The sequence below is a fragment of the Enhydra lutris genome, unplaced genomic scaffold (assembly GCF_002288905.1).
Source record: "Enhydra lutris kenyoni isolate GAN:26980312 unplaced genomic scaffold, ASM228890v2 scaffoldscaffold25, whole genome shotgun sequence".
NCBI classification, from domain to species: domain Eukaryota; kingdom Metazoa; phylum Chordata; class Mammalia; order Carnivora; family Mustelidae; genus Enhydra; species Enhydra lutris.
Genome location: NW_019154109.1, coordinates 4,792,180 through 4,819,174, shown reverse-complemented (window position 1 = coordinate 4,819,174; position 26,995 = coordinate 4,792,180). Strand labels below are relative to the sequence as shown.

The window sequence follows — 26,995 nt, the reverse complement described above, 5'->3', positions numbered from 1 at the left end:
CCTGCTATTTGAGGCCCGAGCTCTAGACCTGGTTCTGCTACCAGAGCTTCTGTGTGACCCTGCCTGGGTCTCCGTTTCCTCACCTGCAAAACCAGGGGGCTGGACTAGACCAGAGATTTTCCAACAACTCCTTGGAGCCTGGGGTTCTAAGGATCCCCTTCCTGGGAAGACAGGAGTGGGCAGTTGGAGCGCCTTCAGAAAGGCTGCTTAGGTCTTACCTGTGGGGGCTTCAGGCTTCCATGTTGGATGTAATTCACCGAAAGGGTTCTGTGGCTGAAAACTGTGAAAATCACCCGACAAGGAGAATCCTGAGGTCCCTCCCAACTCTGACAGTCTCTCTGATAAGGGCCAGTTCCAAAGGGTGGGTCCCGGCTGCTGGATGGTGACACCGGGGTGTCCCTTGAGTCCCGCTCCCTGCCATCCCGCCTTCCAGCCCCTGGCTCGGGGGGCTACAGCTCCCCCTCTGCTGGACTGTCCAGCCACCCAGGAGCTCTGGTTTGTTGAGATCAAGAGTAAAGGCTCTGCCCCAAGGGGGCCCCAAACTCAGGCAGGCCCGGGGTCCTCGGAGGGCCGGCTCTGGGCTGGCAAAGGAAAAACAGATGGCAACTTTGGACAAGAAGGGCTTCTCTCAGAGTCAGAACTGGCAGCTTGTCTGCGAAATGGCTTTTTATCAGTTTGGAGGAGCCAGTGAGGTCGCAGGGGGTGGGGGTGGGGTTTGACTCGTAGTTTTGTCTCAAGAGCCTTTTTGGAGGACAAGAATTTTTTTACCCAGGTGTTTCTTGAATTAAAAAAAGAAAAAGTGAGCAGTGTGTGTCCAGGGCACAGGTGCTTGCTCTAGCCTCTGACCCAGGTTACGGAGGCTCAGAGCAGGCACTACAGTCAAAGGACAGTCCTGAGAGGGCAACCAAGAAGTCAGCCTAACCGCTGGCCGCTGCTGTCTAAATGCGGTTACAGCGAACGGGGGAGAAGAGTGGTCACGGCCTCAGACTTGGTTCAAATTCTGAGTCCATCACTTACTAGCTGTGTGACCCTGAACAAATAACTAGGCTTCCCTGAACCCAAGTTTCATTATCTGTGAAATGGGGATGGTCAAACCTGCTTTGTGGCATTGCTATGAAGACGAAACATAATGACATAATTAATACGAGGTTACTCCTCTCTAGGTCTACACCTGTGCCCCACAGCCCAGCTGTCCTCCAGGAAAACTTTGGGCCCTAGAATGCAGGAATGTGAGCTTGGGAGGATCCAGAATGACCCACCAGGGCTGCATTCGGCCTTGGAGAGCTGGTGGAAGCTTCCTTTCTGAGTGAGGTGTAGAGAGCAGGATTTTAATGGCTTTGTGTAGAGGGGGTAGGATTACAGCCCAGAGATTTGAGCCTTGATTAATATGGAAATTTTTTTTAATTCACCAGTCATGAAACTTCTTAATGGTTGACTCATGGGCCTGGAACATTGGGAGCAGGCAGCCCTTTCTTACATGGAATGTGTCTGCTGATCTGCCGTCTGTGGGGTTCATCGCCTTTGAGGTGAGGGCAGACATACTACTTGGTGACATTTGTACTCTGCTGATGCAGACACAGGTGTCTGAAGGATGACCAGTTAGGTTAGGGCAGGCCTGCTGGGGTTCATTGGCCCCATATGCTGACCCACCAAACCAGGTGGCCCCAGACTAGATGATCGTCACCGTGGTTTCAGGTACCTGATATGCCACAAACCAGAACTTTCTACTCATCAGCACATCTGCATAGCAACCCACGCTCATACGACGAGCAGTCTTAGCGTGCCTCAAGGTGGCGTGAGCTTCTGGACCACTGGGCTGAAATGTGCACAGTCCTACCTTTGTATCGGGGTCTTATTCCCGTCCTAAGCCCCCAACAGTTGGGAAGGCTCGAGGGAGTCGATCAGAGTACACACCTGGGCTGGGACAGAGGATGCTTGTGGTTCTGTCACACACTTAACAACGTGAGTCTGGGTAAGACAATTTCTCTCTTAATCTACATACTGGAATGTAATACTCAGAGCTCTGCTTGCCTCACTAGAATGAGGCAAAGCTCAAAACAGAAAATGAATACTTTAAATCTTTGAAAGGTTAATGGGGTGATTTTTTGGCCCCTTAAGTAAAAAGACTATTGTTATTAACAACTTCTGTTCATTCTTTCTCTGAGCCTGTTGGGCAACAGAATGACCTGCGTTTTGAGAAGTGAAGCACAAAGACTGCTTTGTCTCTAGAGTAGCTGGGACTACCGGGGGGATCCGGGCCGTAGGCCAGGCCATCTGCAAAGGGACAGGAGGAAATGACTTCAAGGCTTAGGGACAGAGAGCCGTCCGCAGCTTGCCCATAGGAGTCTGGGAGAGTCTTTCTCGAGGACCTGGGACCCTTCCCTTGGCACCATCTAAGCTTCCAGTTGCTCCTGGTGGCCCCCCAGTTTTGTCCTGCCCTCTGCTCCGAGACCCCAGGGCCCTCCCTTGTTCATAAGCTAGTAGCCTGAAGGGCCAGAAAGGGGCCTGTCACTCTCTTGGCCAGTGATGGCCAATGCAGGACCTTTGGAGCCCTTTGCCATGCCAACACATCAGATGCACCCACACCCACATGAAGTGAAACTTCTTTGCTGTTAGTTTTAATTTCCCAGTGATCACACCACATGTGGGAACTTTGGGGGAAGGGAGATGGCTAATCCATACATTATTTCCAGATGCTTAGAAATCCTAGATAGAACCATGATGGTGCTGTCAGACCGTATGTTGCGTTGCAGCATTGTCCTGCGTTGGACTTCCAAGTTCACAGCTGTGAAGGTGACATACGATAGTAATGGATGAACCTGATGGACACAGCAAGCGACAGCCTGGCTCCATTCATACAGAGCACCAAACAGGCAAAATGACTCTACGGTGTTACGAGTCTGGATAGTGGTGACCCTCGGCAAGCGGGGCCTTGAGGGGGACTTCGGGTGCTGGTAACGTTTCGTTCTTGATCTGGGTGTTGGTTGCATGGGGTGTTCAGTTTGCAAAGATTCAGAGAGCAGCACACGTGTAAGTTGTGTGTTTGTGTGTGTGCACTATTGGAAGGAAAGCTTAACCATCTGACATTTCTTGATTTTGAATTTGTATTGGAGCTCACACTTCAGAGCCAATACATGTTTTCAGGTCTCAAGGCATTTTCCGGGGCCTCAGACTGAGTGTATTAACAATCTAGGCCATGGACAAGCCACCTTCCTCCCGCTGGGCTGAGGTGCAGCCTCTCCTCCCAGGTTGCCCTGACCATTACGGAGCCAAGAGATGGCCCAGAAAGTCAGGGTCATGGCTCTCTAGAGAGCCCGTGCCAGGAACCACCCTTCTGAGCTGGGAAGAGCTCCTCTTTAACACTTTCCTCAGCTTTCTCAGCCTTCCCCGCCCAGAGGGCCCTGACACTCAGTGATGGCCTACAGTGGTTATGTTCAGACCATCACTTGGAATTTATCAGCTGTGTCTTAGAAAGTTCCCCATGTGTGTCTATGGTGTATGGTCTATGGTGTATGGCCCTCTTGTGGCCGGGGCCCACTGCATCTTCTGCTTTTGTGATGCTCCAAGCGCCCCATACAGGACGCAGGTAGGATGCACTTTCAGTAAACTTGGGTTCTTCTAATGCCCTTGAAGTTCCTTTCCCTACAGCTGCTCTGCCTGGTGCATTCATGGGTGGGGCGCCTTTTCCCTCTCCAAGCTCTGTGATATGGGCGTACTCCCTCCCGCTGGAGGGAGGGTGTTGGTGTCATGGAGCCCCTGTGGAGCTCAGATGTGCGGACATGGGGCAGGGGCCTTTGCGTGGTGGTCCCCGTCTCCCTCAGGTGGTGCTCAGTCCTAGCCCGGCACGGGCTGAGTGAGAGGAGAGCCTGGGAGGGAGTGAGCAGCTCTTCTTTCCTCAACGGCACCCCCAAATAATCCACTGTTCGAAGAAGTTCAAAGAAATGCCAGCAATTTATTGATTTCCTATATTTCCACAAAAGCAAATACATAGTGCATCACACAGGGAAACTGGGCCTGGCCAGTGCGAGGTCCTTATACAAACATGGGGCAAAGGGAAGGTTGGACTCTAGATGGGTTCCAGGATACCTCCAGTACCATCCCCCGGGCTTCCTTCTGCCCATCTCCCCCTGCCCATGCCATCCTCCCAGCCTTCCTCCTCCTGACCATTCCACCTTTCAGCCAGGCTTTGGGGGTGGACAAGAGAGACTATCACTGTCTCCGTATCTGGAGAAAACCCTTCACTGCATCATGAGGGAAAGCATGGGGTCTGCGACACTGGTCTGGCCGCCCCCCTGGAGAGGCTGCTGGCAGCCAATGACCAGATCTATCTGAAGCACAGGAGATCCTGGGGTCAGGGCCGGGACAGGCAGAGATGGAGTGGTCTATGCCCTTCCTCATTGGCCCCAAATTGGAATCCCTTGCTTCGGGTGTCAGCTCTGCTAGCGTGAGGCCAGTGTGGGCCGAAGATACCAAGCCATCCTTGGGCAAACCCCTCCTCCCTGACTAGGAGATGCATCCTCAGGACTCTCTCAGTGCTGTCTCTTCCAAAGGGACAGCCACGGGTCAGAAGCCCAGGTGTCGGGCCCAGCTGGCCAGCCGGAGAAAGCACGAGAGAGATTACAAAATCAGGTCTGGCCTAACTGTTCATCTTAGCTCGCTCCTCCCCAAGGCAGAGGGCTGGGCCCACCTGGTTCGTCACCCTAGCTGGTGACAAATCCAGCCGAGGAGCGGAGTGGCAGAAAGTGAGGGAGCGCTAAGGGAAGGGGCACTTCCCTGGGGGCCACTCACCACAGACTCACTGGTCGTGGGCTCTTTTCCTCTCGCCCTGACTGGACAATCCTCTCACACTGGGAGGGGGATCCCCAAAGTCAAGCACCCCATGTGTCCTCCTTCCTCTCTGAGAATGTAAGCTGCACGAGGACGGGGCTGTGGTCTGTTTGTTCGTGGATGTATGCTGAGGGCTTATAACACTGCCTGGCATATCTTGGTGCTCTGCACGTATTTTTTTTTTTTTTTTTTTTTAAAGAAATGACTTCCTCTGAGCCCTGGTCACCAGAGGAGTCATCCTAGAACCTACGCCCGGGACGGCCTGGTGGGACCACACTCCCATGTGGCCCCTGAGGGAGAGGGAGTCAGGAGGAGGCCTTCCATCATGAGCAAAAAGGGGGAAGGGCATCGCGGACCCACAGCAGCAGGGGACACTGATTAAATGGCCTGTTATCACAGGTCTGGCCGCAGTCTGTTACATGTCTTAGCAGGCACATCCTTCGTCCAGAAGGGTACTTTTCGGTTTTGACTGCTGGGGTAAGAAGCGGGGTTGGATGGGGGGTAAAGCGGGGTGGGGAGCAGGGGGCCTGGGAGGCTGATGAGGAGGAAAGAAGAGTGAGAAGCACCTTTTATTCTTCTAGAGAAGGCTGTGGACCAGGCAGCTAATTCCTAGCTGATACCAACAGTGTTAGTACGGGAGACGGAGGCAGATGTCAGGAAGCCTTGGGAACCCATGTTCTGTTCTACCCTACAGCGTATACCGAGGGCTGCTGACAGCGAGCTTTCCCATGAGGCAGTCGGGAGGTCCTTTTACTACTACTTCTCTGAAATGCACAAGAGTCTGGGGCCTTGGGGTGGCAGGTGCCCCTGACAAGCTTCTTCTATCACATCCTCTGTGCTTTTCCCCAAGACAGAGTGGAGATGGGAAGGCTGGGGTTCAGGGGAAGGTAGGATCGGCCTTGGGCTACCAGCTTCCTTTCCTGGTCTATCCAAATTTCCATCTTCCAAGTCTCCCGAGACCCAGAACACTCCCTCTCTTGGGTCTCAGCAGGGAAGTCGGCTCCTGGTTAACTTCCAAACCGCCAACTGTCCCACAGGAGCCTGGCACGGCTGCCTGTCCAACCCAGCCTGTCCCCCTCCCCACCAGGAATATGAAGACCTAACAGCCATTCCCCAAATAGCTCTTTGGCTTTGAGGATCATTTTGCCTTCTTTCTCCCGAAACAAACAGATGACAAGCCCCTGAAGGCAGGGGCTTTGTAGGCTGAGCCCCCTCTGACAGGTATGGCAGCCCAAGACCATGGCCAGTCCCATCCCTCTGGCTCCTACGCCCCCAGAGCAGACTTCAGATAGCAAAGCAAGCGTGACTGTCCTTGCCCGTCCCCTGGAGCCCCAACCCCATCCAGCCCCAGGTCCTGTGGCCCTACGGGAAGGGAGGCGTGATCAGACAACTAAAGTTTCCCATGAGCTACACTGAACTTCAACAGCCCTGCCAGCCTCCCTTCCGGCAGGACCCCGGCCCCGGTTACGCTCCTCTCCCACCTCCCCTTGCCCCAGGGATGGTTCCCTCTAGGCTTCTCGTGGACCTGACCCTGGTGTGGGCCCCTTGCCCTGGCATGACACATTTTGGGAACTACGGACAGCTCAACCAAGAGCGCAAGTCGTGGAGGAAATGTGGGAGAGTGAGAGTTCTTTTGACCACCTCATGAGCGGCAGAAACAGCTTACTTAGCTCCTTGAAGTTTGTGGTCGTGCTTTTAGGCACTCACGCACAAGCATGCGCGCGTGCACACACACACACACACACTTACATTATACATATATATATATACATACCATTTCTCAGCGAAAGAAGTATTGACATGAAACATAAGCCCCTTTAACTCAAGAAAAGTCCCCCCGCCCACCCTTCCCAACCCCCCTTGCCTGCCAGTTCCCCCAAGGAAAAAAAAATCTAAAAATATTTTCATCAGCCACAGTTTTGAGGTTTGCTTTCAATTGCAGTGGAACTTTTCCAAAACTGCACAGGGTGCGAAGAATCACCCTTCCAGCAAGGCCTGAGGTCGTCTCAGCTGGATTGTATCATTTCTGGAAAAGGAGAGGTCTTCCGGTTAGCATTTCCAGGGAGACACCCCCACACCAGTAGGTCTAGCCAATGCTGCCCCCCCTTTTCACCCACAACCCCAAGGATATTTCCCCAGGCCAGCCAGGGCATTCCCAAGTCGCCCTTGACACATTTGTAGGTCGCTCTTGCTAGCCAGAAGTGTGTCGGCTTTGTTCCTTCCCACCACGCCCACCCTGTTGGGCCAGCACCGGGCCCCGCACAGTGCTGAGGGTCCAGATGTCACTTGCTGAGAATCTATTGACTTTTGTCTTCTCTCTTTTCCCATCCTCATGTTGTTGAAGCTCTTCTGCCAGGAGAAGGTGTCTGACGTATTTATTTTTGCCTGGACCACGGTCACAGCCACCTCCCCCACCAGGACCCTCCTCAGGTGATGGCATGCTGGCACAGAGCCAGGGTGCTGAGAAGCTTCCTTCAGCTCAGGAGGCCCTGTCCTCGCCCCTGGCTCTCTGCAGATGGCTCCACATCAGGGCCATCTCTGGTGACCCTCTAGGGAAGGTTGGTGATGTCACCTGCCTCAGAAAGTCCTGGGATGATTGTTTAGTAATGCACTTTCCAGAGTCAGAACTGCTGGGATTGGGGCCAGGAGTGTGTGTTTTAGGAAGCACCAGGTGATGCCACTGGAAGCTAAGGCTTGCAGGCCTTTGTCATAGATACTGGTTCTGAGTTTTTGGTCCCTGGAATCAGCAGCTGGAAACAAGCTTATCCACATTAGGCATGTGCAGACTGGAAAGTGAATTATGAAAAGGATAAGAAAGTGAGCTGTAGGTGTGCAAACCCAGACTGACATATTGTATCACTGCAGGGTGGGGGGCATTCATACCATATCCACATGTAGGGCACCACCTAGGTTGTGCAGTGCGTAACCTACACAGCCGTACCTAGAAGTTCTGCCCAGACCTCTGGTCTGCTGATGCTATCAGGACATCATATATCCCTAATGTACTGTAGTGGAACAGCCCATGGCGCCCTGGCTGAGTAGCCTATACAGCTGTCATCACAGGACTTGTGTCGGCCACAGTTAGGCTATCTGCCAGATCAAAGGATTCTTCTGTGCCCCTGGGGAGCACAGGCCTGGCCTATGCCTCTGAGACCAGCTGAGGCTGCTGCAGGTGTCCTGGATGTGCCTCTGCCCTGGGGGAGCCAATCCTTACCTGCGATCCGTACTTGCTGGGGCAGCCCCTTCTTAGAATCGGGAGGTGAAGTTCCTGAGGCTGTTGGGCCCGGCTAAGCTTCCCAGCATGTTCCTATCCAAGCCTTGCTGCAGGGGAAAGAAACAGCGACTGCGTGAAATACTCTAGGATTAGAGTATGTGACTTCCGATGGGGCCAGACACTGCCCTCCCGGAGTGTCCTTGGCCTTGAGCCAGACACTGCCCTCCCAGAGTGTCCTTGGCCTTGAGCCAGAGCCCTCTGGATTCATTAGATATGTGTCAGGGCTAAACCTGGCCTGATTAAATGTGCAACCAAACATAAGGCCATTGACATCCATGGGTCAGTAAATTGTCTGGGTGTCTGGGCTCCCACCAGCGCTTCCGAATTTCCTAGGCAGATCCGCAGAAATCTGAATTAAGGCATAAGGATTTAAGCTCTTATTCATTACTCTATACACAGAACGATAACCAAAATCAGATTAGAAAAGCTGTTTGTTTTTCCTCCTTCTGACTGTCCCTGTTCTTTTTCTTTTTTTTTTTTTTCTTCCCAAGTCTTGACCGAGCTCTCGGTAACGAGGACACATCTACCAGAGAGGTGTCTGGTGCTGGTAGCGAGGAGCCGCCGCGCCGTGGGCTCGGTTTACCTGTCTGCTCTCCCACCTGCAGCCCCACCAGTCCCTGAGCTCCTGCTGGGGAGTGACGGAATCTTGTTTCTGTTATGTCTCCTGGCATGCTGCAGGTGCTCAATAAATGCTTTGGAGTGCATGGGGACAGCAGACGGGGCCCAGACGCCCTTGAGAAGGGCTCTGAGAGTCTGTCAGCTCTCACTGGCCTGTGGGAACATGAGGGATCTAGACACCAGGTGGTTCAAAGCCCGAGGCCTACTTGGTCTGGGCCTGAATCATATGACGTTGGTTTTTCCAACACAGATCGGCTTGCTCGTTCCTGTTGAGCTTGGCTGGATTTGGTGGAAAGAGCCCAGGAGTGGGAATTCCTGGGTCCCAGCCCTGCTCCTGCCCTGACCCACAGCATCAAGGCAAACTCCCATTCTGTGGGATGCCACCAAGCCTCATGGTCGGCTTCACTGTGGCTGCAGGGACCCAGTGGGCAGTGCAAGTGCGGGAGCTCTGGGGACAGAAACACGACCCTTGTCATGTCCAAGCTGCTGTGAAGCATGGCTAAGAGGGAGCCACAGGGACTGGATGACGAGGCTGGTTCCCACTGACGCTGAACACAAGCATGCTGGCAAGGGGACTCTCTGGGTGCCTTAGGGTGGGTGTCGTGTCAGTATTTCTGGGTGAGCTGAACTTTCTGGACCACTACGGAACAGCTTGAGGAAGTTCTCACCCAGTCTCTTTACCTACCTCCCTTCTATGGAGTCTCCCTGGCAGCTGCCATATGGCCAAGCCTGCCCACACCATAGTATTGCTGGGAAAGAGCACTGGGTTGTCCAACAGAAGACATGGACCACCACTGGCCGTGGCCTTCAGACTTCCCCAGTCGACCATGACCACCTGGTCCTTCCTGTCTCCCTGCCTTGCTGGAGGAAGGGTTAGTTCCTCCTTCTGCACCAGGGCAGGTGTCTTCCCATCTCCTCTCCTACCTGATCAGGCCATCCCTGACCCTCTGTGGCCTCTCTGTTCTGTGGTCTTCCTCATCCTCCTGCCCCTTCACTGTCTTCTGCTCTGCCCATTCTTCATCTCATGACAGAGATGCTTGGGCCCTCTGTCATTAAACAGGGGCCTTTTACCCATGCCTTTGTCTCTCCCCTTTCTGGGCTACACTGAGGAGAGCAGTTCTCCCCTCTGCCCTCCTCCATCTCTCCCCATCCCCATCCCTCCTTGCCCATGGCAGGGACCCCAAGGGCTCCCCCTGCTTTGCCAACAGTGCTCTTACCATGGCCTGGGACTTCAGATTGCCACATCCAAGGGCCTCCCTGGTTTCCATCCTCCCAGCTGCCTCGGTGGTCCTCGGGACTGCCACTCACCTGCTCCTGCTCCTGGGCTTTCTCCTCCCACATGGGCTGCAGCCCCCTCCTGGCTAGGTGGTACAGCTCCTCCTGGCTCCCTGGTCTTTCGCTATCCTTGTCCCCTAGGTGAGGGTCTTCTCCAAGCTTCTGCCCTTATTCTCCAAGGCTCACCCATGTACCTGTGACCCATGATGGTCCTGCCTGCTCTTGGGGCTTCCACCTGCCCTGTGCTCCTGTCTGGGTGGGAGCCCGGCCTCTCTCCTCGGGTCCCACCCCCGCGCCCCAATCCAATCCCCTCAGACTTGACCTCTTAAAATTGGGACTGCTCTCCCTCTCCCCACAAAGCCTACTTGGCCTCTCCCCAACCAATCTCTTTCTGCTCATGTGGCCACAGGCTCTCCAGGCTTGCACTCGAGCACGGTCAGTCTGGCCGGTCTGTCTCTTCTGCGTCCTGTCCTTGTTCTGGCCTCACCACTGCTGACATCTCTGTCTAAAGAATGGTGGCCGCAGGAGTGGGAACGGCCAGTGTGGAGAGGTTTGGTGAACTAAGACCTAAGGTAGGACTTTGTGTTTGACGAGGTTGGGAGGCATTGAGAACAGAGAGGAGCGAGGGTCACCACTGGACAAATACAGCTGCCCCAGCATCTTTTGGTCCCCTCTGCCCTGCCCCTGGCGATGAGGGAGACTTCCAAGTGTTGCTTTAATCATGACACTCTCTACCTAAAATCCTCAATGGCTCCCCAGTGCTAAAGGCAAACTCTCACAGAGATTCAAGGGGTTTGTAATCAGCCCAAACCTACCTCTGCAGTCACAGAGCACATCACATTTCCTCAATTCCCTCTGCCCTCCGGGCACTAGGCATCCTCCCAGAATTCTAGCCTAAAGGTTTGTTCAGAGTGTGATCAAGTTCATCATCACGCACATTGGTCTCTTAGTTCTGATTCTGTCTGGAGTATAGCTCCCTCTCCCCCATGGGGTGGGGCGGACCATTCTGCTTCTCTCTCCTTGCCCCACTCGGACTTGATTCCGTGCAGGGGAAGTGCAGGAGAGCCTCCTGGGGAGGGGTCAACAGTGCTGGCCCTTACCTGTCTGAGGACTCCCTGCAGTTCCTTGCTGGACCACATGTCAGACAGGAGGAGGCGGGCAGCCTCTGCAGCCTTGGGTGAGGCACTGGATAGGCAGGAAGTTCATTTGTGGGGTGAGACTCAGGGAGGCCTGAGAATGAGCCCCCTCCTCCCTCCTTCCCTCCCCTTCAGGTCTTAGAGACGTGGGAGGCCCCAGAGGTGCATGAGAAAGGAGCCCCATCAGGTTCGCTCTGTGCAGTGGGCACGACCCCACGGCCCCGCCCACTTGGAGGTGTCCTAGGATTCTCCTTGCGGGCTGTAAGGGGGAAGGTCCCCCAGCCCTTGTCCTGGGAGGAGAAAGTCCCCTGGAGCAGAATAAAGTTCCCCCATGTGGGGTCTGCTGCTCCATGCCTCCTGCTGATGCTCTAAGGACCCAATGTCCTCTGGTGACCCGCAGTGGAGAACACACTGCCTCTGTCCCCTTTGTGCAGCCCCAGGGCCTGCCTGTTGGACTGAGCCCCACAGTGCTCCTGGCTTCTGGAACTTCTCTGCATCCAAGCTTCCCACGCCCTGGCTCTCTTGTCCATTCTAGCTGCTGCTTCCGCCTTGCCTCTGAGACTTTGCAGGAGTCGCAAGACAGCCTGCTCTGCATGGGGCGGGGGTGAGGGGTGAGGGGGTGTGGGGGGCTGGGGAGGAGACCGCCCACTGCCCACCTGCTACGGCACAGGTTGATGACGTTGTTGACCATGCTGCTGGTGAAGTACTGCTTGGCCATCTGCGGCTGGGACGCCATCAGGTTCCTCACGGTGTAGCAGGCCGAGGACAGGATGTCTTCTGAGTTGCTGGTGTTCCCAGTGTGACTGGTGAGGAGCCTGGTCACCTCTGGGAATACTTGGTTCCCTGAGAGAAAGCAGTGGAAGGCACGGGCTCAGATGACTGAGGGAGAGAGAAGCTGAGGGGCTCCCTCCTGGGGCCAGAGTCCTGGCTGCCCTCAACCAGATTCCTAGACAGGTGACCCCTCAAGGCTCCATTCTAGCTCCAAGTCAGGGCTTGGGACCCAGATGGGACCTCTGCACACCTGCACCCCCCCCATCTCCAGGGGACCTGCCCCTTCCTACCTCCATGCCCCTCGTGGGCCAGTCTCCCCCCTTGGAATGCGAGGGAAAATTTAGAGGGGGACCTTCCAGCAGGCTCTGGAAAGCGGGGTTCTGCCAAGTCCTAGCCGGTGGGCCGGGGGGGAGAGGGCTGACCAGATGTTGTGGAGGGCGCTTACCCATTGCGCGGTGAAGCACGGGGTGGCGGGACATGTTGCTTAGGAGGGAGGCTCCAGACCTCACCACGTCAGAGTTGCCGGATTGCAGGAGGCGAGCGATTTGGGGCAGGCCTTTTTCCTTGAGCCCAATCAACTGGCTCATGCCGCTGGACATCTGAGGAAGAAGGGCCGAGTGAGGACCTAGCCTGTGGCTTCCCAGGCACCGTGGTGGAAGCAAGCCAGGTAATCCCAAATGAAAAAACCCCAGAATCTTTTCTCTTTCGTGTTGGAAGCGCGAACAAAGAGAGACACAAATTTGCTCATGCGCCGGCAACAGACAGAGCACCCAGGCAGAAATGCACCCCGACCTCTCCTGACCTTGAGCTCTACTCCCGGATCAGCCTGGAACCCAGATGGGTGATGAGAGGGTAGTCTCAGACCCCTTGCTCCCAGGGGCCCTGAATCGGCTCCCAGTCTAACAGAAGGGTCAGATACCCCTGCTCAGCTGTGGGTCTCAGCTCTGCCTTCCTGACATGTCCTATCTGTGTCTACTCGCGTGAAACCTCATGGTCAGTGATATTTGTCAATTAAAGAAGCACTGAACCACCTTCCAACTTCCCTACCTCCGGGGAAACCAATGCATATTTGTTGGGTACTTGCCTAGGACAAAGATGGGCAGGAGAGGGTCCGTGCCATGTGGAGATACCATCCAGGGCCCCCTAGAAGCAGGCCAGCTCTAGCAACAAAGCCATCCTGGCTGTAATCTGGTCCCGGCTGGTCTGGAGTTCTTGAAGACCCCCAGACCCATTCTCTCATAGTCAAGAAACTTCCTTCCTTACCTCAATTCACCCTGGTCCTGCTTCCAACTGATTCTCTTTTGTCCTAAGTAAAGATGAAGGATTGTTGGCTGCCTCCCCATCTAAATGCTTGTGATTGCAACAGGCCTCCTATGGCTCAGGGCCATTCCATCATGTCCTCCAAACTATATTTGGTTTCAAAATCTCTGCTGATCCTGCCACATTTTCCTCTAGATCCGTTCATGTTCCAAACCCTCTATTTTTCCCTCTGCCAGTTCAACACCCAGGAGACTCTTCCCGCCACAAACATACCCTTCATCCCTGTCCCCCACCCCAGACAGGGCCAGCGTGGGGCAGGAATCATAACGCTAAGGGGGCTCAGTGGGTACAGACAGAATCGTGCAGGAGTGGGTTTGCTTTGCCACTGCCTGGGAGTTCCCAGAGGGCGGGGCTATTTCTCCTCCTTCGTCTCCCCCATAGCACAGAGGACACCGCCTCTATTCATGCCTGCAGAGCCGAGCTCTGGAGGCCACAGGTGTTTGCTAGGACTCGGACGGTGGACACGCTCGTGGGAGAACAGGGAAGGGAGCGGAGCCTGGCCTGAGTTGGAGGAATGGGGGTGGGGCAGGGGCCGCTGCTCACCAGCCCCTTGCTGGCGGTCAGGTTCTGCAGGGCCCCCGCGCAGGCCTCCAAGGTGGCATCTTTCTTGCTCTTGCCCATGAGGTTCAGGTAGGTGCGGATGGCATCCGAATGGTATAGCCAGCTGCTGCCCTTGGGGTTGGTCTCCTCCTCCGGGAGGGGGCAGTCATAGTTGTTGTTCTGAGGACAAAGGGCAGGTCAGAAGGGAGCCTTGGGAAGGCAGCAAACCCAAGCCTTCTGTGTGCCTCCCAGCTCCAGGGTCCTGGGTCCTGATAGGAGGGACCTGGGAAGCACCTGCCTGGTGTCCCTTTTCTCACTACGGCAGCTCCGCAGAAGTGAGTGAGGACAGGGGACCTGCTCCTTCGGGCCGTCTCCGAGGGAGGCAGAGAACCATCTCGGGGTCCCGGGGATTGTGCTGCCGGCCAGTCTCTGCCCAAACCTTCCAGCTGCTTTTGGGTCTCACACCATGATCCTTCCTCCCCTCCCAGAGTCAGACTCCGAGTCGGACCCACCCTGGGCCAGCAGGTGTGGCCCAGAGCCCAGTTTCCATAGTTGTACCCAGTGGGGAAGACTAACCCTCCCTCCACAGCACCTTCCTGCTTCTGGGGGACCTGGGAGGCCTGGGAGCTGGTGGGAACCAGGCCGGAGAGGGCTTAGAGTCCCGGCTTCCCCAAATCTTCCAGGGAAATGGACAAGATGGGGCCGAGCTTATCAATCACAGGTAAGAGAGGATAAGCTCTGCCAATGGAGGGCGGGAGCTTTTGACCTCTAGGTGGTCTGAGCTCTTACAGTCTCAAGTACACAGATCCCCTCTGCAGGCCAGATGAATGCCCTCGACTCAGCTCCCAGAGCGCGACACCAGCCCGAGACCAGGGCTTCGGCCTGGGCTCGGCCCTTCTTGCTGGTTTCTGGCTTGAGGGGGACAGAGGAAAGCAGGCACCGGGCAGCTGAGTCCAGTGGGCTGCCTGGTGGGGAGCAGGCCCTGACTCTGTCATCACCATCGCTCACCATCGTCTTGTCGCTCTTGTTGCTGAAGCAGCCCGTGGAGGACTTCTCGGTGTAGGCGTTGCGCGCATTGTACTCCAGCTGGCGGTAGCGGGTGGGCACCTCGGCGTCCAGGCGGTAGGACAGGTTGTGCAGGATACACATGCAGTTCTCCACGGACTGGGGGCCAAGCAGAAGTGTGGCACCTGAGCCCGGGCCTCCCCAACACCCCGATGGCATCCCAGGCTCCCCTGCTGCCCTTGCTCACGAGAGAGAGGCAGCCCCTCAGTGGCTCCAGGACAGAGGAACACGGACCTGCGTGAAAATCCCGCCCCCCCGTCACGCTCCCCGGGGTCTGGACTCGAACCCAAGTCTGTCGCTTCCTAGCTGCGTGAACTGGAGGGGCTTGCTTTACCTTCTGGGCCCCGGTTTTCTCAGTCGTAAAATGGGACTGAAGTCACCTGCTTCATAGGGCTCCTGGGAAGGCCTACCCGGAAGTGCCTGTCACAGGGCCCCCCACACAGGAGGACACGACAGAGAGCGGCCACCGCTTCTGTGCGACAGCCACGGTACCGGTGGTCGGGCTGGACTATTGAAGAACACACCTCTGTTCTGGCACATTCTCCCTCGGGAGCCGCTGGACGTATCTAGGTTCCAAAGCCCTACGACTGCCCCATGTTGTGGCTTGTCCTCAGCTTCCAACAGCAGAGATGCTGACCCATCCCAAGTCCACACAGGCAGTGAGACCTGGGACCTGGGACTTGGCCGTGGCAGCTTCTCCTAGGCCTTTGCCTTTGTCCTCAGTTAACAGGCTGGGGTTTGGGCCAGCAGACTGACCGTCCAATGGCCCTGCTAGGGTTTAAGGGACTCTGAGTCACTGGGTCTGGGTCACACAGGTAGAGGGGATGCTGCATCCGCAGCAAAAGAAAACATGATGACCCCTGGGAGCTGGCTGAGCCTCCGCGGGACTGACTGTCTCTCTCCTGAGGTCCTGTTGTCACTTCCAGGGGAGGAGCGGGCCACTGGGAAACTGTATGCCAGACCCAGAGCACATGGCGCTCAGACAGTCCCCTGGTCACCCAGGGACTGTGGGAACTCACTATTCTCCCAAGTTGCTGTCCTGCCGTGATGGAAACATCCAGCCTTCAGTTCCTCTTCCCTCTGTGATTTTTCCTGTCTGTGTGTGCTAGTGTGTCCCAAAGCTCAAAGGGGACAGGAGGGCGGTTTGGCCAGTGGCCTCACTGGGGGGCAGTGGGAAACCAGTGTAGCAGAGGGAGCCTTGGTGCAGGTAGGATCCCCGGGGTATGAGTGGGGCTCCTCGAGGCCGTCTGCAGGGCTCGGCACTAGTGACAGCGATTGCTCGCGGCGCACTCTCTTGGCCACAGGCCCACTTTGAGTCTTGCTTATGAACTAACTAAGCCTTAAACCAACCCAGGAGGCAGACAGGATATGATCATCTCCATTGGAGTAAAGTGCACACTGAGGAACAGAGATGTCACGAAGTGTCCGCATTCACACAGCCTCTAATTGAGGGACAGGGGAGCTGCCCTGTTACCACTGTCCCTGGCAAGCAGAGCACTCTGCAGCCAGCCGTCCCCTTCACTGGCCCGTCTCTGGGCCTCTGTCCTATCACTGGACCATACCTTAAAGGCCACCTCAAGGGCAGACCTGCCTTGTGGAGCCTCGGAGAGAAAAATGCCAGGACCTAGAGCCCAAGGAGCTGCCCTCACTGATTCTGGGGAGGCCCTGGGCCTTGGAGTGCTGTTCCAAGAGGAGGACCGGGGTCCAGGGCTGGAGTGGGGTGCTGCCTGGGTTCACTCACCTTGTCATCACAGCGGCTGGCGGCCACGCAGTTCTGGACATAGGCCATGAGGGAATCAATGAGCCCCGTGTAGTTTCGCATGGTCTGGCGGCCCGCATCGGCAGAGCTCAGGTTCCTGCAGGGGAGAGCCGAGAGGGGGTGAGGAGGCAGGGGAGGAGGGGTGGGGGTGGAGAGTGGTTGGGGGGCATGCAGGGAGGAGAGCAGGTGGCAGAAGGGGGGCCGAGGGGATGAGGATGAGGTTGGAGGTTTGGTAGGACGAGAGCAGGGCAAAAGGCACGAGGAAGAAGTAAGGAAAGACCATTCAGGCAATTCCTCCCCATCGTGGCTGAGGCTGGACGGGCTCTCATCTGAACTGAGCTCTTTTCACCCCTCCTTCCACCCACCTGGGCCCCAGGCCTGTAACTTTTATGACCGTTGAGGGCTCTAATGCAGCTAGCAGCCCAAGACACATGCGCTACCACTAGTGGGCACCTGTTGAACGGGGGCTGGAAGCTTCGCCTGCCCAGTTTCTCTGTGGGGCCCAGGGATAGATCTGGGAAAGGAGCCGAGGGGTGCTCGGCTGGGGCCACATGCCCCCTCCCTGTGGAAGCTGTGTTCTGCCCCAGCAGCGGGCTCCTTCCAGGCCTTTTTGCCTGGTGCCCTCCAAGTGTAGTTCCTGTTGCCACCAATAAATAGCCCTGCAGCCCCATCAGGTCCCTAACACCCCAGCTTTGCTCACTGGAGGCCACTGCTGGAGGCTGACAGGGAGGAGCCCCAGCTGAGACACTGTACCCCTCACTCTGCAGCACCCAGGAGTTGGAGAAGACAAACGCCATCAGAGCAGGGTATGATCCTCAAAGGAGATCCGTTCCACGGCTTTACCTCCATACCAGCACCCACAACCCAGCCTGTAACTGCATACCCGCATCCCTCCTCCCTGCCAAGGGGGACGCAGGAGACTCTGGGCAGAGCCGTGCCATCTTCATGCCGATGAATGTGGCAGTTGGTGTTAGCACCATGGCTGGGAAGTGACTCATTAGGAGCCCATCAGCCGCCTTTTGTCTAAAAGGACACTCTTCAAAATAGTACCAGAAATGGATTTTTGGGAAACGGAGGAGAGGGAAATGGTTGAAGCAGTTTGGGTATTCAGATCTGGCACTTCCACTCTTAGATTTCTAACGAAGTCATTTGTGGTCCCTTAAAGGAGGTCATGGAGTCCCGATCCTTATCTGGGTGCAGGGACATCAGGAACACTGGGGCTCCGTTTCTTGGAGTCTGCCCGTGAAGACCAGTGCCAGGCAGACTGCATTCTATGTTCTCTTCCCTGGCTGAGTCCTGCCCGAGATGGGGCTGCCTGGGCAAAGCCCAGGGCTGGGGCCAAAAGACTCCACGGGCACACTCTTCTCTCACCTCAAGCAGCCCGTGGCATTGAAGAAGACTTCAGGGTCCACCATTTCCCGGCTCATGTTGCTGTTGCCATCACACCAGCCGGAGAAGGGAATGATGACCCGGTCGGCCAGCACGGGCAGGGCATCGGCGATGAGCTCCTCCTTCAGCTCGTCAGTGGAGGACAGGTTCCAGAGCAGTCCTACAGGTTGGGGACAGTCAACACAGGCCAGGCCAAGGAAGACCCCAGGCAACAGGGGACCACCCCCCAGCCTCCAGCCTGCTTTGGCAAATGAATCCTACTGAAAGGTCACCTTCCAAGTAGGCCTGGTTTATTTCACTTAGTGTCTGATTGTTTCCTGAGCCCAGTTCCCAGCGTCTCAACAAGACTGCAGGTTCTGTGAGAGCAGGGAGCATCTAGAGTTCTTTATCCAGGTCAAAATTATGAATAGGGAAGGTGATCAGAAACACTGGATTGATTCATGGTTTTTAACATAAATGTTAGCATGTAGAGTCTTCTAACGTTTTCTAGTTTCTTCCTAAAAGTTATCCCAGAAATACTGATCTTGGTTACTCTGTGCCTGGTCTCATCTTCCCCGTCCAGTCTGAGGGTTTCATAGTTCCTTCTGTCTCTTTTGCCCCTGACCTGAGTGCTTACCATCTTGTTCGGACACAGGAAGGTGGTTACGAACTGTTAGTTCCTGCTTTCATTGACTTCCCTTCCTCCCCGTCACCTGCAGGTCCCAGCCTCTGATGAACAAGGGTCCTGCCTGGCCACCAGCCTTCCACGCTTTGAATTCTATCTTCAGAAAGACCTTGACCCCTTGTGGGTATACACCATCTGGACACCACTCATCTGGCCAAGGCCAGTACCATGGAGGCTCCCAAGACCTTAGCCTGAGGTCAAGTCTGCATGGCTGTGCTCTGAGCCAGTCTGGAGGGGCCGCCCCACACCCCATCTTGGGGCTGCAGCCAGCAATCCTGCCACCCCCAACCCCGAGCTCTCCACAGCAGGGGCTCCCTACCGGTCAGTTGTTTCTGGATCTCAGTGCTCCCGGTTCTCCTCAGGAGGCTGACAGCCTCTCGGATCCCATTCTGCCTCCGGGTCTCCAGCTTATTGGTGACGCTTCGGAACACCAGGTTACGCAGGGCCCCAGCTGCAGCCTGCTGGACGTTCTGGTTGGGGCTCCGGAGGAGGTCCACCAGCTTGCAGATGCCTCCCAGTTGATAGACCTGTTGGGATAAGGGGGCCGCCTTGCCCGGTCAGGGAGGTGAGGCTGATCTCATGGCTCTGCTCAAGGTGAGTCTTCTCAGACCCAAAGTCTACCGTCAGTTCAGAAAGACTCAAGCCAACCAACATGAATGAGCAGGTTGGAATCATAGCAATGGGCCAGACCAGGAGCCAAGATGGATTCAGAGGCAAGGTCCCCCACCTCCTCGCCAGGAGACCCTCAGGAAGGCGCCCCTCTGCTCTGAGCCCCACTTTCCTCCTCTGAAATACGGTGGTGAGGACCAGAGGAGGAGACAGATATAAATATACTTCAAAATCCTAAACCAGGACAAACGGAAGGGAGACCCTCCCAGGGGAACTCCTTCTCCTCTGGTAGGATTTTGGATGCGGGTGGATCATGGAATTTCTGGAAAACCCATTTGTTTAGGGCACTACACCCTTGGGCTGAGCTGCAGAGCCCCAGAGGCGTCCTTCCCACCAGCCAGGCTCAGGAGGCATGAACAAGCCCTGTTTCCCCACCTCGATGCCTGGTGAGAAAGAGGATCAAGCTATGGAGAGGGGGAGAGATATGGAGACAGAGAGGCAGAGAGGTAGAGACAGACAGACAGACGGTGGGGAGGGGAGTTGAAGGGTGGAAAGCAGTCATGTTTTCTAGTGGCATCTGAGAAAGGGCATGTCTGTTGAACCCATGACTGTTTCTTCCATGTGACCAGTAGGGGAGACACACTTGACTAATGTCCACTTACTAGAGGGTTAAGATGCCCAGCTGTGATCTTAGGCGAGGCCAAGCACACTCCTCGCCCCAGGCAGCCAGGCCGGTGAGAGGGAGCGGTGAGAGGGAGCGAGTGCAAATACCCCCACCCATCTCTAAATGGGGTCAGGCTGACACGCCCAGTCCCTGCCCAGGCCTCCAGGGGGAGGAAGGTGTGCAGCCAGCTACCTGTTGTTTGGCCGATTCATCCTGGAAACAGGTGTGCTGGATGTAATAGGCCCCGATGGCCTGGTACTTCTCATCCTGGGAGCTCAGGTACTGCACAGCCTTGGGGATGGTCAGCCCACTGCACTCAATATCCTCGCTGCAGATCCTGTGGGCAATGGGCAGTGGGGTGGGCTCCAGGGTAGACTGGGAGCCCTGGGATTAGGGGCTCAGAATTCCCCCCGTGCGCCCAAGCTGCCATAGCCTGTCCATCCATCCACCCACTCACCCCTTCATCCGTCCATCCATCCATCGATCCATCCATCCATGCATCCACCCACATATCCATCCTCCCATCCATCCATCCATCCATCCATCCATCCATCCTTCCTTCCTCCATTTTCCCTCTCTCTCTATCCAACCATCAATGCCTCCATCTCTCCCAAAGTCCAGCTAATTTTCTTACATAACAATTCTCACCTCTGCTCCTTCTTCCCACCCTCACAGCCACTGCCTTCCTTCTGACCATGATCACTCTCACTGGGACTGCAGCAAGAGACCCCCACAACCGGCTCTCTTCTCCAAGCTCCCCCACCCAAAAATTTCCTCCCTTTTTACCAGACTAGCACTCCTAAAACCTAGTTCGTGGAGTTGTTCCCATCAGTGCCTTCTCCATCCTGTAGGTTCAAGTGCAGACTGCTTAGACTAATATCCAAGGGCACGTGTTAAGCTGGACCGTATGAAATGGCTGATAGTCAACCTTTTTGAGCCACAAAAAAAATTTCACGTTTCAATCTAATCGTTTGGCTCTGCTCTACCCTCTTGCCCACGCTCCAGCCCCTCATGAGGTCGGCTCCAGCAAGACTCATCTTTCCACTGAGCACCCACATGGCTCTCAGGTGTGGCCATGTCCCTTCTCTTCATAACACATGTGCCTCGCTGAAGTCCCACTTCCCTGAACATTCCAGGGAAAGGACACCTCTCTTCTAGGAACCTCTCCAGCTCCTGTGGTGTCGACTCTCAGGCTGCCCTTTCCACCTGTCTGTGTCCTGGTTCCCAACAGAGGGGGAGAGTTCCGGGGGCAGTTCTTCCTGGGGCAGCCAGCCCCACCCCACCAGGAATCTCCTCAGCTCTTCTAGAGGGGCCTTCTCGTGGGTACCAGGCTCAGTCCTGCCGGTAAATGCTCACTAAATATTCGTGGCTTTAGCGTGGCATCCTAACTCCATTTTGGGAAAATTCTCCCATGGAGCAGAGCTCTCTGGTCTTGTATCAGCAGCCCTCCTGCCCTGCAGAGCTCTTTGGTCTTGTATCAGCAGCCCTCCCGCCCTGCATTGAGAAAATGTCACATTTACCAGTCAAACGTCAGCTCGAAATGGCTCATCATACATCCCCTTCCATGTCTTGCCCAGACCTCGTCCTCTCAGGGCCTCTGGTTTGGGGCAATAAGCCAGGGCCTATTGCCGCCCCAAGTCCTGCTCCATGGGAAAGGGTTTCTTAGTCCTTCTCCAACTCATCCTAAATACACCTGATGGCCTCCAAGTAGTTAGGAGAGGTCCAGCTTTACAATGGGGTTCAGCTTATTATCAAAACAGTGCAACGGACTGGGGAAGAACACAGGGTGCTGCAGCAGCTGTGTGACCTTGGGCAAGTGAGTTAACGTCTCTGTGCCTTGTTTCCTCCTCGGGAGTTCCTGCATCTGTCTAGAAGGGGCTATGAGGTTTAGAGACGAAGCAAAGCTCCTGGAGCTCTAGGAAGAGAAGTTTATCAGGTGAGTGTGTGGCTCTAGGATAGCTCTGGGCTGTGTGTTCCTGGCTGGGTCTCCTACACTTACCACACACCCTGGAACATAGTAGATGCTTAGTAAATGTTTGCCAAGTAAATGAATAAATGACCATTAGGTGGTGATAAGGAATAGTTTGGAGGTCTATGGAGCTCTGAGCCCTGGAGGGCAGGCCCAATGACCCCTAGGACCCTGTCGCATCCCCAAGCCACCATGGCCTGTGGCTCTTTACAGGATATGTGCTTCATCTCCTTCATTCTCCCTGGGCCTCCAGGGTCGAGGGACAAGAGAGATCCTCTGTTCTTCAGCTCTAGATCCAGTTTCTCAGTTTTGATGTCTGTCTGTCCTGGTTGTCTGTTGTCCTATAAGGTGGAACATGACCCCCTTGCCCATTGGCCACATCCAGAGACACTCCTTTGCTCTTCCAGAACACAGACGGAGACTTGCATGCCTAAGGTCACAAACTCTCCGTCCCCTGGAGGGCTTGCTAGAACACACATTGCCGGGCCTTTCCCTGAGTTTCCAAGTCAGTAGGTCTGGGGACAATGCAAAAATGTTCCCAGGTGATGCTGTCACTGCTATTTCGAGGCACACGCTTGGAGCACCACTGGTCTAGCTAACCTTCTCTAATTAGCCCCCCTCTGTTCATAACCTGTGACCTTTTAGAACCTACATACCCCACGCATTTGTGTTAATGTCTGGACTCTGTCTCCCCCTTCACATTGAGGACTTCCTCAGTCCATTCCAGGAATGCCCCCAGGCAGGGACAAGGGAACCCTGGGGACTGATGTGGTCCTTTCTATCATCAGTGTGCAGCCAGGCGGACAGTCTGCCCCCAACCCGACCCCCCACCCTGGCCCCCTGCCCGTCCGGGCAGCACTTACTTGGAGCTGGCCCTTGAGTGGCCAAAGGACAGGTCCTTGTTGCAGGACATGGGCGGGACATACACAGGTTCCTGTTTGGAGGTGCAGGAGGGCGGGCGCACAGGGCACTTCTTAACGGCCTTCTGGCCGCTGCAGGTGCTGTAGAAGCTGTAGCGGTTCTGGGTGGTCTTCTGGCCCCTGTTGCTCAGAGTGCCCTTGCGCAGGGTGCCCCGGGGGTCACAGTAGAGGTCAGGCTCACTGCGGCTCGCCTTGATCTTCTGCATGAAGCAGATGTCACTGCCTGCGCCGGTCGTGGGACAGGGGCCCCGCTGGTAGTGCCGGCCCCAGTTCTCCATCTGGCTGTAGGAACTGAAACGCCTGTTGTCGTTCTCCCGCTTGAGGGTCCCGTTGTAGATCTGGTCAGAGAAAGGGGGTAAGGCTCAGTGGGGATTCCCGACCGGGGCTTCTTGATCCAGCTGGCCACGGGACCCCGTCCTCCCCGGCCTCCGTAATAACGTTCATGGAATCCCAGAATGTTCAGAGTGGAAGGCCTCTTGGCCTCATCATCTGACATATTATTTTTTTCAAACCGCAGGTTGTGACCCATTATGGATTGTGAAATCCATTTAGCCGATTTGTGACTCTCGCTTAAAAAACCAGGACAGCGTGGTAGATGCTGGAATGGAAGCCCTCAGAGTGCAAGGCGTGCAGTAGAGACACATGCTGTGTTATGGGCTGGGCTGGGCTGGGCTGGAAAACGCATTTCTTACTATGGGGGTGCAGGCACTCATCCAGTCCTACGTGGATGGCCCTGGCCAGGTGGGGAGTCGGAGGCCCAGAGAAGACGGGGGACTTCTAACTCAGGAGGGAAGGGTGACACTGGACCTGCCCCTGCGTCCCCAAGTCCTTGCCCTGTGGCCCTGTGCCACTCCCAGACACCGGCAGCTTCCAACATGGCCCACCTTCTTTGTCCACTTGTACTCAGAGTGGGAGAAACGTCTCTTTTTCTGGCCAGGACTGTTCACCACTGTTATTTCCCTGCTGAACTCCTCATGTTGCCTCCCCTCTGCTGGGCAAGAAGCAAAGGGTAACAGGCCCTCCGGGGGAACCCCTCGCAGGCCAGAGGGAAAAAATGCTTCTGCTCCTGGGCCTTCTATGGCAAGTGCACCGGTGTGCATGGAGTCAGGCCCAGGGGCTTAGGGTGGGGTGCAAGGGGGGGGGGGCCTCCTGGGTTTTTAGTCAGGCTTGCAGGAGGGAGAGGCTGGGCAGAGGTTCCGTCTGACAGGAAAACATACGGAAATGAGGCAACCCCCAGGGGCTCTGTGTGAGCTCACCTGGGGATGTGGCCTCCCTGGGAAGAGCCTACAAAGCTGGAGATTCTGTGGGAAGGAGCTCGGAACAGATCTGTTGAAGGGGGACTTTCCCAGGAGCTCCCAGGCTGGTGGTGGGTCTGCCTGCTCTGACTTGTCCTCAGACTAGAGGGTAACACCGGGCCTGTGGAGATGAAGTGTCTCCACACAGGGGCTGACTTGGACCTCACCTATGCTGGGATGAGCCAGGGCCAAGCCTAGCTGCCCAGAGTCTGCCTGCCTCACCCCCTGTGTGTGTGGGGGGTGGGGGGAGGTGGTTAGACAACTGAGTTATTCTCTTCCACACCAGATCGAGCCACCCAAGGCTGGGGAGGGCCTTCTCTTGGCCGATCCCCTTTCAGCCCCCCTCCAGGAGAGTCTTAGCAGGAAACCACCCATGGGTCAAGGTCCCAGTCAGAAGTGGCATTCAAAAGTCAGAAGCCACAAACTGTTCACCTTGACAATGGCGCTCTCATCTCCTCTACCTACATGCTCAGCTGGGCATTCAGGGGGGCACAGTTTTCCTCCCCAAACTGGGTCCAACCAGCCTACCCCAAAGGGAACAGGTGTGCAGCTGTTTGGGGAGGCAGAAGTGAACAGGAACAGGCAGAGGGAAGGGAGTGAGGCAATTTTCTGAGCATTTTTGACACGGAATGTGCACCTTGCACAAAATGTGCGATTAGGCCTCCCCTGCTTCAGGCCCATGGCCACACCCCTCAGCCCTCCATCCTCTCGGGGTGGGGGAAGGTGGGGGAAGTTGATGATAGCAGGGCAGGCTGAGCACTCCCATGTGGCGGGGAGCCTTAAATGGAAATGCAACAAGGAACTCTCTTGTTCTCAGTAAATGACACTCCCGACGTCAGCCCAGACACCAGATGAGGAGTACAAACGCTCGTCCTGGACCAAACCCAGCGACCGTGTGATCATGCTGATGAAGGCTGACGGAGGCTTCGGGCCGCTCCTGTGCTGGGAAAAGGAGCAACGGGCCGCCCTGCCAAGTCTCGGCGAGGGTGGGCTGCCTCGGGGAAGGGCGCCGGCTGCGCCCGCCGGGGAGCAGGTGTGGTGGAGAAGGCAGGGCTGACCCTGTGGGACTACATTTCCTGCCCTCCCCCCACCAGCCGCATCTTAGTGGCGTCACCCATTCCTGGGAGCCCCACCCCAGCTCCTTGTGTTATGGCTGCTGGAGGCTGAGGAGAGCCTTGGGTGACTCCCGTCACTTTACTGTTACTTGGACAAGTGGGGACCACGCTTCCTCTTTGCCAGGCCCTTCCCTGTCCTAGTCCGGGGGTCAGGCTTTCCCTCCAAAGCTCAGACAAAGCAGGCCGTCACCAGCCTCCTTGCCTGTGACCTTTCCCCTTTGCTGTCCATCAGGCTGAAGGTTTGGGACTCCAGTCCATTCTTCCAGCTCCCTGGGCAGAGGCAGACTCAGTGGTCAAGGACACGGGCTCTGGAGCTACACTGCTGAGGCCGAGCCCTGGCCATGTCAATTGCCCAATGGGGGGACTTGGCCAACTTACTTGAACACAACACACCTCAGTTCCTTTTTTTTTTTTAATCTGTAAAACTGGGATTATAATTGTACCCAGTATGGGGAGAATCCAGTGAATGAATGTTTGTAAAGTGCTTAGGACAGTGCGTGACCTAAATGTTTGTTTAGTAGGGTCATCTGTATCCCTCGGATGCTCAGACCGGAGGCAGACTGGGGGCCTCTGGGATCCGACCGTGGGTGGCCTTTCACCACAGCCAGACCTAAGGAGCCACCAGGTTGACACTTGACGGGGACGGACCCGGGAGGCCAGGCCGGTCCAGGAAATGGGTATTCAGAGCCCCACACTAGTCTCACCCAATGGCCGCAGAACCCGCCTCAGTAGGTTTCAGAAGGAAAGAGGAGTGAGGCCCGCCTGTACGGCTCCATGACGGAATGGAATGACGTGGTGTTTCTCTACGTGGGCGCTGTCGGCATTTGGGGCAGGACAATTCTTCATTGTGCAGGTTCCTCCAAGCGCGACAGGATGTTGCGCTGCCTCTGGCCCCCGGGCCCTAATGCTAGCGTGCCTCGCAGTCATCATGACTAGCAAGAATGCCCCCACACATTTCCAAACCCTCCCTTCCAGGTCCTGAGCAAGCAGCTGCAGAAAACACGCGGAAAACACGAGGGGAGTGAGCACCCAGGTGCCCACAGCAGGTGGGAAAGCTTCACTGCCAGTGCCGGGTCTCCCAGGCACACCCCCATACCCAGATAGTGATCTGCTGGCAGCATCCTCTGCTTTGAATACAAAGGATGGTGAGACACAGACACACGCCCCTTGTCTGGTTAGCTCATGCTTCCTTGGGAAACTCCAGCCTCGTGTGGTATGGTCCATGTATCACACATCAGAACATTCCAGAGGCTAGAAAGTTGACTATTGTTGGGGGCAGAGATGAACCTCAACCAGAGAGTAGGCTGGGCTGGACAGCTGGAGGCGGGGGGGCCCAGGGTGTGTCCAGGGAGACATGTTACTCCACCTGGAAGACCAGTGGGGCTCTTCAGGAGGTCAACAGTTGGAACCATCTTCCAGGTGGCACAGAGAGAGCTGCCCTGAGCGAGGAGACTCTCCTAGCCAGGCCCTGTTCTGCTTTCCCTTCTGCTAATGACTTAGGTCTTGTAATCCACCCACTTTTCTCTCCTCCTCCCCTTTGTTCTTGGAAAACTGTGGCATTTTATGTCCTGCTGAATGCTCCCTAGGCCCTCTTCCTATTCCTTCTCATATCAGGAAGTGCTCAGAGGCCAACCCCCTCATTTTGCAGGCAAGGAAACTGAGTCCTGGAGGATAACTAGACTAACACAGCCGAAGACCCAGGGCCTCAAAGAACTGAACATAGTCAGTTTCCCCTTGAAAGTCCCATTCAGTCTGAAGAGGCCCCGAAACTGGAAGAGCTCCTGT

General features: G+C 55.8%; 1 protein-coding gene across 1 annotated transcript in view; it reads right to left on the bottom strand.

The window, feature by feature from the left end:
- Positions 1 to 6,307: 6,307 nt before the first annotated feature.
- LOC111151134 (plakophilin 1) overlaps positions 6,308 to 26,995 on the bottom strand; it is a 47,443-nt gene continuing 26,755 nt past the window's right edge. Inside the window, exons 3-14 of the mRNA XM_022508921.1 lie at positions 22,744 to 23,138; positions 20,104 to 20,248; positions 18,958 to 19,165; positions 17,957 to 18,134; positions 16,568 to 16,682; positions 14,770 to 14,925; positions 13,765 to 13,941; positions 12,347 to 12,500; positions 11,787 to 11,973; positions 11,095 to 11,179; positions 8,042 to 8,148; positions 6,308 to 6,853 (exon numbers count right to left, since the gene is read on the bottom strand). Of these exons, the coding sequence (XP_022364629.1) occupies positions 8,074 to 8,148; positions 11,095 to 11,179; positions 11,787 to 11,973; positions 12,347 to 12,500; positions 13,765 to 13,941; positions 14,770 to 14,925; positions 16,568 to 16,682; positions 17,957 to 18,134; positions 18,958 to 19,165; positions 20,104 to 20,248; positions 22,744 to 23,138 (1,875 nt within the window). The 3' untranslated portion in view covers positions 6,308 to 6,853; positions 8,042 to 8,073. The remainder of the gene's footprint in view (positions 6,854 to 8,041; positions 8,149 to 11,094; positions 11,180 to 11,786; positions 11,974 to 12,346; positions 12,501 to 13,764; positions 13,942 to 14,769; positions 14,926 to 16,567; positions 16,683 to 17,956; positions 18,135 to 18,957; positions 19,166 to 20,103; positions 20,249 to 22,743; positions 23,139 to 26,995) is intronic.